The sequence below is a fragment of the Lacerta agilis genome, chromosome 16, assembly GCF_009819535.1.
Source record: "Lacerta agilis isolate rLacAgi1 chromosome 16, rLacAgi1.pri, whole genome shotgun sequence".
In the NCBI taxonomy this organism is placed as follows: domain Eukaryota; kingdom Metazoa; phylum Chordata; class Lepidosauria; order Squamata; family Lacertidae; genus Lacerta; species Lacerta agilis.
Window position 1 is genome coordinate 21,707,167 of NC_046327.1, and position 13,197 is coordinate 21,720,363.

General features: G+C 44.3%; 1 protein-coding gene across 1 annotated transcript; it reads left to right on the forward strand.

Moving 5' to 3' along the window:
* Positions 1-6,728: 6,728 nt before the first annotated feature.
* HEMGN (hemogen) lies at positions 6,729-12,668 on the forward strand. Its single transcript, XM_033173722.1, has 4 exons — positions 6,729-6,944; positions 9,485-9,578; positions 10,473-10,812; positions 12,462-12,668. Exons 1-3 carry the CDS (start codon positions 6,863-6,865, stop codon positions 10,714-10,716), a joined length of 420 nt encoding a protein of 139 aa, XP_033029613.1. The 5' UTR covers positions 6,729-6,862; the 3' UTR covers positions 10,717-10,812; positions 12,462-12,668.
* The last annotated feature ends 529 nt before the right edge of the window (positions 12,669-13,197 follow it).

Here is a 13,197-nt window from a genome sequence, read left to right on the forward strand (position 1 = left end):
GGGACTATAGTGTTGGTGAAGGATACTTGTAACGTTTTGCTGTTGCCATAGTCCCAGTTCAGATCACCCCATGTTTGCATCTTGGAAGAAGCTTTTGTTTCTGCTAATGGTAGCTTCCAATGAAAATAGCTACTGGGCCCCCAGTCCAGGATTAAAGCTCCCCTCCAATTGTACTGACTTGGATCAGAGCCCGCCCCCCTTTCAATAGCTCTTAACAAAAGTGTAGCATTACTAATGTCACATCTGTTTTGGCCCATAGGCCCACCTAATACCCAACCTTATTCAAATTCAAAAAATCTGTGATAGTATCTCCTGACATTTTTTTTTTAAGTTGCTGAAGGATGAGTGGGAAGAAACAAACTGGATCAGGGGACCATGTCAAAGAGAGGCAGTTCAACCTTTTCCCATATTGCCCAGTTTAAATACCTCCCTAAGATACTAGTCTTGCTGGAGAAAATACATGGGTAAATAGCTTGGAAATTGGGGGTGGGGAGGTGCACTGGTGAAAAAAGTTAAGCTTCTGTCCATTTGCCATGGCTCTGATCTACCCTTTAGGGGAGAAAGCAATGTTGAGATCTGATGACAAATATCCTATGTGTAAATCTGCATAGGATTGAACTGCACAGGAAATGACAGCAGGAAAGTGTAAAATTAAAAAAAAAGCCTAATAGGCTAGGAAGCTTTTCTGAAAGGATTTAAATTATTAGGAGGAGGTACCAGTACCTGAAAGATAAAGAATAGGAAGCTATTCTAGATTGTAGGAGCTCCATTGTAAAAGGTGTAAAAGGCACAATGGTAGGCATGAAAAGGTAACAAAAGGCTGAAAGCAGAGGAATTTGCATGCAAAAGAAAGAAATATGAATAAAGCAATCACAACTGATACAGTAAAAACAAAATAAAAAAAATCCTTCCAGTAGCACCTAAGACCAACTACCAGTAAGTTTGTTCTTGGTTTGAGCTTTCGTATGAAGAAGTGTATCTGAAGAAGTGTGCATGCACACGAAAGCTCATACCAAGAACAAACTTAGTTGGTCTCTAAGGTGCTACTGGAAGGATTTATTTTTTTTGACTGGCACACCAACACGGCTACCAACCTGTAACTGATACAGTAGTGATGGCTCTTGCTTCATGGAGAAATTATCACCCACAGCTTCCAACCAAGTAGTCATTTGATGCTATAGCCTGACTGACCAGGTGACTGACCAGGAGTGAGATATTGGGGACAACTCTGACAACAGGATGCTAGACCAGATGAGCCAGTGGCCTGATCCAGCAGATTCTTCATATGTTCTTAATTACTGGAGGGCCACAAGTTCCCCTTTCCTGCTTTGGTGTTCTATGCATGCATGCTTATTGAAGGATGTGCCCTCTGGCCACATGACAGGCCTTTGGTCCCAGTGGGGTTTTGGGTACAGTGTTAACTCCTGTCCTCCTAAGAACATGAGATGAGTGCTGCTGGATTAAAGGTCTGTGTAGCCCAACATGTTTCTCACATGTACAAGCAGGACATGAAGACAATAGTCTTCCTGTTGTTGCTCCCCAGATATTTGGTAGGCAGCCTAATCCTTTATTTTTTCATTTGTGTTCACAGAGTTTAAAGCAGGGATACTTCTAGCTGTGAACAGAAGCAGGGTCAGCTCAATATCAGAGTGGTGTGTGTGTTTATTTTGAATAGATCAGGGCTCCTGTGATTTAAAAGTCAAATCGAAGAAGGGTTTGTGTGTTTTGGCAAGTGCAGCTTGTCATGCACGAGTTGAAACCCAAACCAAACGCAGCACCAGCTGAAATTCTAGTTTTGCACACCTACCAAAGGTGGTGCAGGTGTCTGTCCTCCCTTGCCCTGAATTCAAAACCACTGGTACTGATATTCACTGTCCTGCTCTCAAACATTGCTCTTACCTGCATTCTTATGTTGCTTCTCCTAACCCTACCAGAGGAGCCTTGATTACCATGCTGTGAAGGAGAAAGTTAGAGATAAAATAGAAAGATAAATTAGAGGTCAGCAACCAGGTCTCCCAAGTGTTGACTGCCATTTTTGGAGGAAGGGGGAATCCTTAGGAGGGCTGTTGCCAGCAATAATTCTGCAAATTATATAAACTAGCCCATGACACACACTGCAGTTCACAAGACCTTCCCTTACATTAGTGAGAGGGTTATTGCTCTTGTCCTTTATCTGCACACCCTGCCGGTTTCTTTCACTCCTCACTGATCCTTTTACATTCACTTCTTCCTCCAATAGCAGCTTTCTTCTCTTATCCCCTCCTTTGTATTCACAGTTTAATTAAATAATATTAACAAATACTAAACTTTTATTTTACTGTACTAATATCCTTCAGCATCTCTATCCCTTTCCCCTCAGAGACCTGCCTGCCTGCCTTCCCTGGATCTTCTCTGTCTCCCTGCCTCCTTTACTCAGCATGCAAGGAGTTGCTGGTGCTGGCATTAACCCAGCCAAAAGGCACGGCAAGAGAGCAGGCCAAGCAAGGAAGGGGGCAGTGGGTAGGCTATGGCACTAAGGCCCACAGATGGGTCCTGCCTATCTTAGCTCACAGTTTAAGAAACATGGCTCTATCACAGTACACCTGTTTCACCAGCAGGGGATGCTCATGCTACAGAATGATATGGCACAGTGCAGGTTAAGAACAGTTTCTGGTTAAGAACGGACCTCCAAAACGAATTAAGTTCTTAACCCAAGGTACCACTGTATTCTGTTTAATGAAGCGGAAATAGCCAAGGCTATTTCAATAGGATTACAAGGATTTCTCTAGGTACGTCTGATGTTGCAAGGGAGAAATAGCATGTACTGGAAGGTGGCAGAGAAAGGGAGCTGTGACATCCAATAGTTCAGCTCTCAAAATATATAAAAAAATACACAATTTGCCTACTACATCATTAAACAACAAGGGCAGCAGTATTAAAAAGCTTTTTTTAAAAAAAAATAAATATCCGAGCAACTATCCACCAATAGCCAGGATGATTTGGTGCTTCTTTTGGGGGAGAATTTCATAATTGGAGCTGAACAACAGAAAAATATCCTATCTTGAGTCGCTGCCAACCTGATGTACATAGAAAAAAGTTTCCTCTGTTAAAAGTAAGAGTTGCATTTTCTATGTTCACCAAAAGCACAACCTAACGGAGTTAAGCAAACTAGGTTCTATTTTACAGCAATGAGAGATACCTGAGCACGTGCAGAGTTTAAAGAACAAAAAATCTGATCATTTGTCAGAGGCGAAACAGGGCTTTATTTCACCCAGGTCAAAGACCCAGTTTGGCACACAGTACACGCACAGGCTGGGAGCCTCAGTGATGCCCCTCTGGAGGCTTCACCCGGGGCAAAAAAAAAACCAGCTCCCCCCCCCCCAGCTACGGTCCTGCCCTTCCCCTCCCTGCCAGTTCTTCCCTGCCACTACTGCCCTGCAAGCAGTTTTTAGGGTCCACCCACAAAGCTCAACTCCCACCTGGTTTGGGAACTGCAAGTGACTGGAGTGGGGTTGTGAATAGGGTTTGGTGGTAATTTCTGTCACTTTGTGCAGACAAAGTGCCCTTTTTTGTTCCATAGGCTGGAAGGGGGAAAAGTTATCTAGTTTGACCTGTCATCTTTGACTATTTTGCTAAGTCACGGTCATAATGTATTATCAGCCTTCAGCAGACTGTAATGAGAATTTGGTCACTCTTGCTCTGAGTGCTTCCAAATGTGTCAGGCAGGCCTTCATGTGAATATGAATAGCGACTGACACTGTGTTAATGGTGCTTCAAATGAATTGTACATCCTTGTAAGTTTTGAAAAAAGGCATAAACAATGTGTCCCCAAGGGGGCATCAGCATTACCTGGGGGGCCGGGAGGCACTAAAAGGCAAGTGGGTGGCAGTGGACCGCTGGAGGTGTAAATAATTAAGACTTTGAAAAGCTGATACCACTGGATTGAGTTCCATCAGTTTTGCTGAATAAATGAAAGTGGATAGTTTTAATAGAATTTTGAATAAACGTGCAATTAATTACTGTTTTGAATTTTATTGTGTTATTATCGGTTTGCGGGTTCCTAGGATGAACGACAGTGAACTTTTGACTCTTCTTTGCAGGAAAGCCCTAGGCTATCACTATTTTGTGAGAGGGGTTTAAGTACATACTGAGAAATGTAGGTTTGTACAATTAGATTACAGTGCTCTGTGGGGTGTATGGGGTGTTATGGGAGGGGTAGTACCTCTGTTGGGGGACACACCATGCTCCTTCTGGGGTAGTTTGTTCACCTTTGGTCCCCACCCTGCACTCAGCTCTCACCTGAGGCTCCTAGAAGCTGTCAGGATGTGATAGCAGCCACCCCATGAATAGCTTCGACTGGCCGGTTAAACCAGGTGAGGGTAGCCAATGGGTCTCAAACCCTCGGTCATTTAGGGATTTCCCTTGCATGCGAAGACAGGTTCCAGCAGACTGAGTGGATGAGACCAATAGTCAAGAAGGCAGTTTCTGAATATGCCATAGATATTCATATGCCGTAGAGGGAAGTGATGGGCAGATGGGGCTTGTTGGCCTGGGAGAAGGAAAAGTCTGATCCTAAACCTCCGCTGTCTTCTGGGATATCTTCAGGAGAAAAAAGGTTAAGGAGTAACCCCTACACAAATCCTGAGTGGAGTCCCTAAGATGGTTGGATGACACCTTGTACTACTTCTGGCAACTCCTGCAGCCAAGCTGGTGCCAAACGTATTGCTCTGCTTTCCTTTGAACCACATCAGCAAGGCCAAGAGGAGGGTCTTGTTGCCTGGGCAGCCCAGGATCTCCATATACACTGCTCAGTCTTGCACCCCAGGGAGCTCACTTTGGTGCTGCTAACACAGTGGTTTGACTTCACCCCTGCAGACACACTCCATTGTCACTTGAGACATTCTGTCCCTAAATGTGGGAAAGACACTTTTGTCCTGGTGTCCAGGCTTCTCTTTCTGGCCTCTCTTCATGCCACCCACTCTCCTCAATCGCCTACCAGGTCATGCCCCTCCCCAGTCTTACATGCCTGGATGAAGGCTAGAGAGAGATGTTCAAGCGTGCGCAGAAAATAGCCTACTGTACAAAGGTAAAATGTACGTTCATTGTCCCCCGCTTTTGTTTCTGGCCCCACTGTGGCTAGCATGTGGGCTAGCAGAAGGCATTGCAGGGTGGAAAAGGTCCCCCACCCACCACATAACAAATCCACATTAAAAAAGAATAAGAAGTTTTGAGGTTTGGCAAGTGGTGGGGAAATGCATTGAAAAGTGTGGGATGAACAAAAGAATGGGAAGATGTATAAATGCCCCACAAGCAAATCGGGATAAAAGCAGGCTAGATGCTCATTGTCATATAAACAGCCCTGCAAACAAATGGAATGAATGCTCACTTAAAAACTAGAAATAATCTAACTACTGTGTAAGCATTGTGCAAGCAAATCATTATAAATGCTCTGTAGTTAGGTTGTTTGGGGGAGCCTACAGAGAGGGAGAGTTTGTGTCTGGTGCAATAATGGGCTGTCTGGAATTCCTTTTTAACCATTGACCTTTGTAGGCTTCTACTGTGAATGCCATGCCTTGCTTCTGCCTATCAGAGAAAGCAGGAGATGTATAGCTGCCCCATCTACCACTGTGACTTGTAAAGTCTGCCCCACCTTTGCAGAACAGCAGAATAATCTGTCTTGAGCACAAGGAAGGTGCCCAAGGGACCGGGGGGGGGGGGGAGTCCAAATACTGATGTAGAAGGACCTTGAAAGGTAGCTGCAAACACTTTCATTTTTAAAAAATGACCGGAAATTTGTGAATTGGGGAATGTCAGTATGATTCCTTTGCACATACTTTTAGTCTGATGTGGCCCATTCACGTTTCAGATATTTTTGTAACACAAAGGTCTACTTTATTATACTTTTCCTATGGTGTGATTCTTCCTTTTTTATGTAGTGAAGTATGCTTGTGAATTTATGCTTTTAATGTATGCATTGTCAATTAAATACCCGAGGCACAGCCCTGCAGTGCTTACATAGCAAGTTTTCTATTTACCCTGTCCTAGAGAAAGTATTTCCTCCTTTCTGTTACAATCATTACTAAATATATACTGTATTTATCAATTTCCATCAAACATGAATTCTTTATAAAAATTGGTGTTCTCTTTTGTTGTTGTTTTTTGGTGGGGGAGATGGGTAGGTTGATTCACACCCAAACAACATCTCATCTGTGGGTGTAGCAAAGGGAGGCAGGGAGGGGCAGCTGCCCCCCTAAATCAATAAAAATCAATAAAAATACATTGAAAACTGAGGTTCAGACCCCCATTAAAAGGTCTGCCCCCCCAACAAAAGGCCTGCCCCCCATGACAAAAATCCTGGCTATGCCCATGATCTCATCCCTTTCCTTAAAATATCAATTTACCATAAATGTCTCTCATAAATAACTATTGGAAAACATCTTGATTTTTTTTTACCAGAAAAAAAGCTTCTTGGGGAGATGTTTGGGGGAGGGGTTGTTTTTTCAAAAGACAGCTCAAAAACTTGTATTAGGTGTAATTATGGCGCTGAAGCAGTTTAACAGCAGCCCCAAACTCAAAATACTGTATCTGAAAAACTGTATGTCTTTTTGAAAACCCAATATTTTTCAGGAGGGGCATGTTAATGTTTTTGGCAGGGCTATGCCAGGCTATGAGCATGAATTTAAACACCTTTGCAGCATGATAAGGAAAATAAGCATTAACATACCGGTGTCCGGAGCAGATAAGATACTCTGGGTGTGTAGTTTGTTTCTTTTTTTCTGAAACTCTTCATTTAGCACTAAAGCGGTACATGTGTCAGATGATTCTATGTTGGAATTAAGCTCTTTTTCATATATATTTATAAATTACCGGTAAGCAACTGCAAATGGAGAGTTTAGAAAAGGACCATTCCTATTCTGAAGATCCACAGCAGCCAGTGGTCGCAGCGGAGGACTATGCAGTTCCAGGTAACAAATACTATTCTGGGAAAGGGGAATCAGGCATGTCCAACAGGTAGATCGTGATCTACCGGTAGATCACTGGATGTCTGTGGTAGATCACCAGTAGATCAGTGGCTCCCCCCAAAGAAGCTAAAAAACTTTGCCTCCCCTAAAAAAACTCAACATCTTTGCCCTGCACCCCTAAAATTACCTGAACCACCAAAAACAGGGCATTCCTTCCTAAAAAAAAAGCTCAGTGTTGCTTTCCTCCTCCCTAAAGAAGCTCAACAACTTTTACGTGAACCCCAAGAAACAGGGCTTTCCTTCCTAAAAAAAAGCTCAACAACTTTGACCTGAACCCCCCAAAATGGGGTAGATCACTGCCAGTTTTTAAACTCTCTGAGTAGATCGTAGTCTCTTGGAAGTTGGCCACCCCTGGACTAATGCAATTCTGTTAAAATTACGTTCTCTCCAGTAGACCTATTCAACAGGGGCTGCACCTATTTTTCTGACACGTGTCTCTGATAAAACTGTTCCTGTTTTTACCTTGTGGGGGAAATGTTGGGGATATGTCTTTCCCAAATTTTCTTAGGCTGCACTCCTATATTCACTTACCTGGGGGTAAGTCCCATGGAACTCAGCGGGGGCTTACTTTTGAGTAGGCATGCATAGGATTGCATGCACAAGTGCAGCAGGATCGTTCAGACTTCAGCCCCTTCTTCACAATCTTTAAAAACCTGAGAATATAAATACCATGCTTTTTTTTTTTTTAAGGCTGCATTCACACGATATGGTTAAAGCACATTCAAAAGACATTTTCCCCCTCAAAGAATTCTGGGCATTGTAGTTTGTTGGTGGTTACTGGGAATTGTATTTCCACGAGGGGAAAACTAGAGCGACCGGGATTGTTTGAGTGTTCTACAGGTACAGTGAGTGTACACAACTGAAGTGTGATGTATGTTTACTGAAAACATACTCTACCCAGAAAACTTGTTTGTTCTGGTCAGTTCCACTCTTAATGACACATTTGTCTTCACTCAAAGTTGCATATCTGAATGGAGGGAAAATTCACAGAACCCCAGGAAACGGGTGTTTGAAAAACCCTGTGGGTGCAGGGATATCGGAGGAGCCATAGCTCCGTGGTCACTCTGCCTTATGGGCTATCTGCCAAATAACAGCCTCCTGCTAACTTTTATGACAGCCTGGGGTTTTAAAGTTTTGCTGCTGAATGCAAGGATGGGTAATGATGCAGCATACATTATCTAAAATTTGATCCTGGATGAACATGCTGACGTGGTATGTATCATGGTGACCTAATGGATGAGGTTCGTGTGTGAATTGGTTTCAGTTGTGTCCGCCAGGTTTCGCCATACAATAGGAAGTTAGACCCAGGGGACAGGAAGGTGAAATGCAATGATCTATCCTGACTGCCCGCACTTGAACCAGGTACCCTATTTAGCCTTTGCCAGGTTTTGAGTACATATTCTGAAGCTGGGGTGCTCAGGATAGGACAAGGGCTCCATTGACTCCCAGTACGTTTCCGAGCACAATTCAAAGTGTTGGTGCTGACCTTAAAGCCCTAAACGTATACCTGAAGGAACATCTCCACCCCTGCCCATTCAGCCAGGACACAGATCCAGAACGAGGGCCTTCTGGCAGCTCCCTCACCGTGAAAAGTGTAGCCACAGGGAGGCAGAGGGTCTTCTTGGTAGTGGCACTCACTCTGTGGGAACCCCTTCCATCAGATGTCAAGGAGATATGTAACTACAGTATACAGCCCTTTAGAAGACATCTGAAGGCCAGTCCTGTACAGGGATTTTAAATTACTGTTTACTGTTTTATTATGTTTTTATATATGTTGGAAGCCGCCCAGAGTGGCTGGGGCAAACAGTCAGAATAGGCAGTGGATGGATGGATGGGGCAACCCTATTTTTATCAAAGAAATGTTGGAGGGTATGCAAATGGTGCAAGGAGTCTCCAGTGGCTTCCAACTTTTTCCTCCAGTTCATGGATGGGGGATTGGATCTGAATGCCCAAATAAAGATTTGTGCACTCCTAATATCTATTCATGTGGCCAAGTGGGTGTAAGGTAAAGGTAAGTACCCCTGCATGGTTAAGTCCAGTCAAAGGTGACTATGGGGTGCAGCACTCATCTCGCTTTCAGGCCAAGGGATGGTAGCGTTTGTGTCCACAGCTAGACTTTATGGATCATGTGGCCAGCATGGCTAAACCACTTCTGGCACAATGGAACACAGTGACAGAAGCTAGAGTGCACGGAAACGCTATTTACCTTCCTGCCACAGCGTTACCTGTTTATCAACTTGCACTGGTATGCTTTCAAACTGCTAGGTTGGCAGAAACTGGGATAGAGCAATGGGAGGTCACCCTATCATGCAGATTTGAACCGCCAACCTTCTGGTCAGCAAGCCCAAGAGGCTCTGTGGTTTAGACCACAGCGCCACCCATCTCTTGGTGGTGGCACCATCCTCTAATCTTGCAACCATCTCATCGAATTCTATTTCCTCCTGGAGTCGTCTCTTCCTCTCCTTGCTTCTTTGCTCTTGCAGAGGTTGTTGTCACGCGCCATTTGAGAGACCGAGAGCTTCTCAGAAAAAGGAAAGCCGAGGCGGAAGAAAAAAACACTCACCAGTGGGTCCTGAGGTAAATTAGGATGACAGTGGTGACATTGTCTGACCAATATAATTTTATTTCAGCTGCCCATTTAGTTTCTGAGATGTCACTAGGCCAGGGTTTCTCAAACTTGGGTCTCCAGCTCTTTTTGGAATACAACAGGACCAGTGGTCAGGGATGATGGGAACTGTAGTCCAATAAAAGCTGGAGACCCAAGTTTGGGAAACCCTGCACTAGGCATTGTCCGCATGCTTTCAAGCATGTATTTGAAATTTAAGACTAAAAGCTTGCTGGACTTAAAAACCACGCTATACCTCAGCTATGTGTCATGTTAGTCCAGTGGTCTTGTCTGCACAGCACTGCAGTTATTTGCACTATTATCCTAGACTTGTGTTTATCTTTCAGGAAAAGGGTCCCATGGGCTGGAGAGGGGAATAGCTAAGGGGAAGTTTTGGGAGTTGGGGAATAGTTTGTAAGGGAAGGGATTAGCAACAAGGTTCAGCTGCCAACCACTCTCTCCTGCGGGCTAATGCTTCCTATTCATCTGCAACTGAATGTGTATTTTGGTCCTGGGATACTCAGCGGCTGAATCCTTCACCCAATATTAAGTTCTGTCCTTTTCCCCACTGTGCTCTCACTGAATCATCATCATGGACATAGCTGCCAACCCCCTTGCTGTTCCCCACTGCTATATACATAGCTGTCACCCTCCCTGCTGTTTCCCAATGCTATAATAAGGGAATTTCCTGCAAAAAAAGGGAAAGGTTGACAGCTATGATCATGGAAGCCAACCCCATTGTTAAAAATGAAAGGCAGAATTTCAAAAGGAGCCTGCCACAGATTCTCGCGGACATCCTTGCAAGCAGGGCCCTTCAAAGCAATTTATCAGATCCCTTTATACCGAAATGCCTTTGTGTACTACAGGGAGCAGAAGAGGAGCAAGCCAACAGGAAGGGGAAGAGGGGCCCGAAGAGGCAGAGGCAGAGGCAGAGGCCAGCAGCAGGCTCCAGAGCCACAGGAAGAACCTCAGCCGGAAGTGGTGGAGGAAGAAAAGCCTGAGCTACAGGTGACTAAATTGGAGGAGGAGGCCCAGAAGAGTCTAGATCTCCCAGTGAAGTCTTCTATCCCTTTTCTGGAAGCTGGAGAACTATATACTAGAAGGAACTAGCGGAAGGAATCCCCCTTGCGAGTGCTGCTGAGGAGCTGTACACTCAGCAGGAAACAGCTGGTGCAATCCCAGCCGGACGTGCTGTTTTCTCCATGGGTAAGGAGCCTGCAATCTGTAAGAATGAATGTGTGCTTCTTGGTTACCTGTTTGTTGAGCATTCACCCTGATTTGTTTGCAGAGCCATTTAGACATCACTGGCTGTTTTGATGCACATTCATTCAGATTTATTTTTTTTAAGGGACATTGGACTGGTCCACACTAGAACAAATGTGGACTCCATCCTTAGGGTTGTCCCATCCAGACCGTTCCCACTTTAAATGCAGGGTTTCTCTGATTCGGAAAAAACCCTGCATTAAGGGATAATGATCTGGGACAACACTGGGATGGGCAGGATGTCGTGTGTACACCCCTACATGAATGGGAAGACACGGTGATGTGAATCCTCATTTTGCTCCAGTTTGGACAAGCCCTAGCATCAAAGCACTCTCCCCACCAGCAGTACCCAGAAATTGGTATTCAAAGACGTACTGCCTCCAACAGTGGAGGTAGAACCTAGGATTTTGTACCTCTGCTTACCCCAGTAACTGTAGCCTATCTCAGGGCTCGCTAGTCAATGGATCAACTAAGGATTCAGTGTTGCTCCAGCTTTACTGCTGGGACTGAATCAGCCCTAACACATAGCACAAATCAATTGCTTTGCCCCAACCTCCTGGATCATAAAGCTGCAGGAACACTGAATAAATATAACTATTTGCTGCTTTGTTTTAGAAACTGCCTGGGTTGCCCTAACAGAGGCAAACTCAAGCTAAGCAGTTATCTGAAATGACAATGTAATTTAATTATTGGAAGCCTCTTGACCTCTGAATTGCTTTTTGTTACACAAAGGGAGAATACAAATAGTTTTTGTTCTAATTATTCTCCATATTCTTCCCCTTCATACCTGCCAATATGAATTGTTGTTGTTGTTACAGGTAATGAAAAATAATGAAAAAAACCCTAATAACATACAGGGAGAGTGTAAAATTTAGTTGGATTGGGGCCATAGGGATGAATGCAACATAGTGCTAAGGAGGGTGTTCTTGCAGCGAAAGCATTTTAGCTTGTCATGCTACTGTTTGGGTGTTCCCCTGATTCCTGCCCCCACGAGCCAATAGGGAGGGCTTGCTGGGGGTCGGGGGGGGGGAGAGAAAGGGCAAAAGGCCCTGTTGTGCCAGCAGAAGCTCTTGTATTGGCTTCCACTAACAGGGATCATTTGTAGAATCCGGCCCATATGTTTGATCAAGACAAAATGTTGTGTCAGCCATCGGCCTTTTGTTTTGTCGTATTGAAATATACTCGGAGTCTATTGTGTTGCAGTGGCATAGCGTGGGTTGCCAATGCCCAGGGGCTGCACGGAGGGGGTGGGTGGAAAGGAAATGGACAAATACGCATGCACATTCAACTGCCTAATGGCTTCCACCTCACCCAGGAGATTGCAGCCACAGAGATAAGAAAAGTCGTTCTATCCTCTGGAGAGGTCACTTCCTGGTTTGCATAGAGAAGCCATTTTCAACAGTGCCCAGAAGTACACAGTTGTATTGAGACAGCACCAGGTGTTGAATTTTTGCGCCCCCTAACAATATTGCACCTGGGGCAACTGTCCCTGTGGCCCCAACCCCCACGCTACGCCATTGTTGTGTTGATTATTGCTGGTACTGCCTCAACCAAACAGAAACCTTTATAATTAATGTTTTCTTCCTTTTCAGAACCAGAGGAGACACCAAGATCAGAAGAACAGGAGAAATTCATCAGTCTGTGGAAAATGATCATTTGGAACAAGAGTTCTATGGCTCTCTTTAATGGCAGCAATTTTTCACTGTTCAACTTGAAACACTGTTAGAATACATGATACCTGCTATTCTTGTGTGAGCAATTAAAACCCAGCGGCCTTTGCTGCTGTCACCTTTCTGCAATTTCCTTGGAAGTCATAATCCCTGAAACGCTCAATAGTTATGTTACATGCTTCCAATTTCCCTAGAGATTAGAAATTCCAGAGCCAGCGCTACCTGAGTTTGGCTTCTTCAGTCAGGACGATAGAGACTTAACTGCGTTTTTAGTATTTGGATTACTTACAAATATTAGAGTTCACATCAGACACCTCACATCACATCTTCAGAAAGAGCCTTCCTGGATCTACAAGGTCCCAAGCTCACAATAGCTCTGTCTCTCATCCCTCTCTTTCCGTTGAGTTTATTTTTAGGCTGGAGTTTATTTGCTTTTCTACATTTAACCCAGATTTCCCGATAATGCAGAAAATCTGAGAATGAAAAACAACACATTATGCATCTGGCATGGAAGCTTATTAGCACAATCTGCCCCAGTGGCTGGTTTTGTCATGTGGGTAGTACCACATCCCTATTTCTATTGGCTCCTTACCTGAGCACAACATGCCATTTGGTTTGCAGTAGGAAAGGAAAGAAGCCTATTTCCACTTATGGCCAC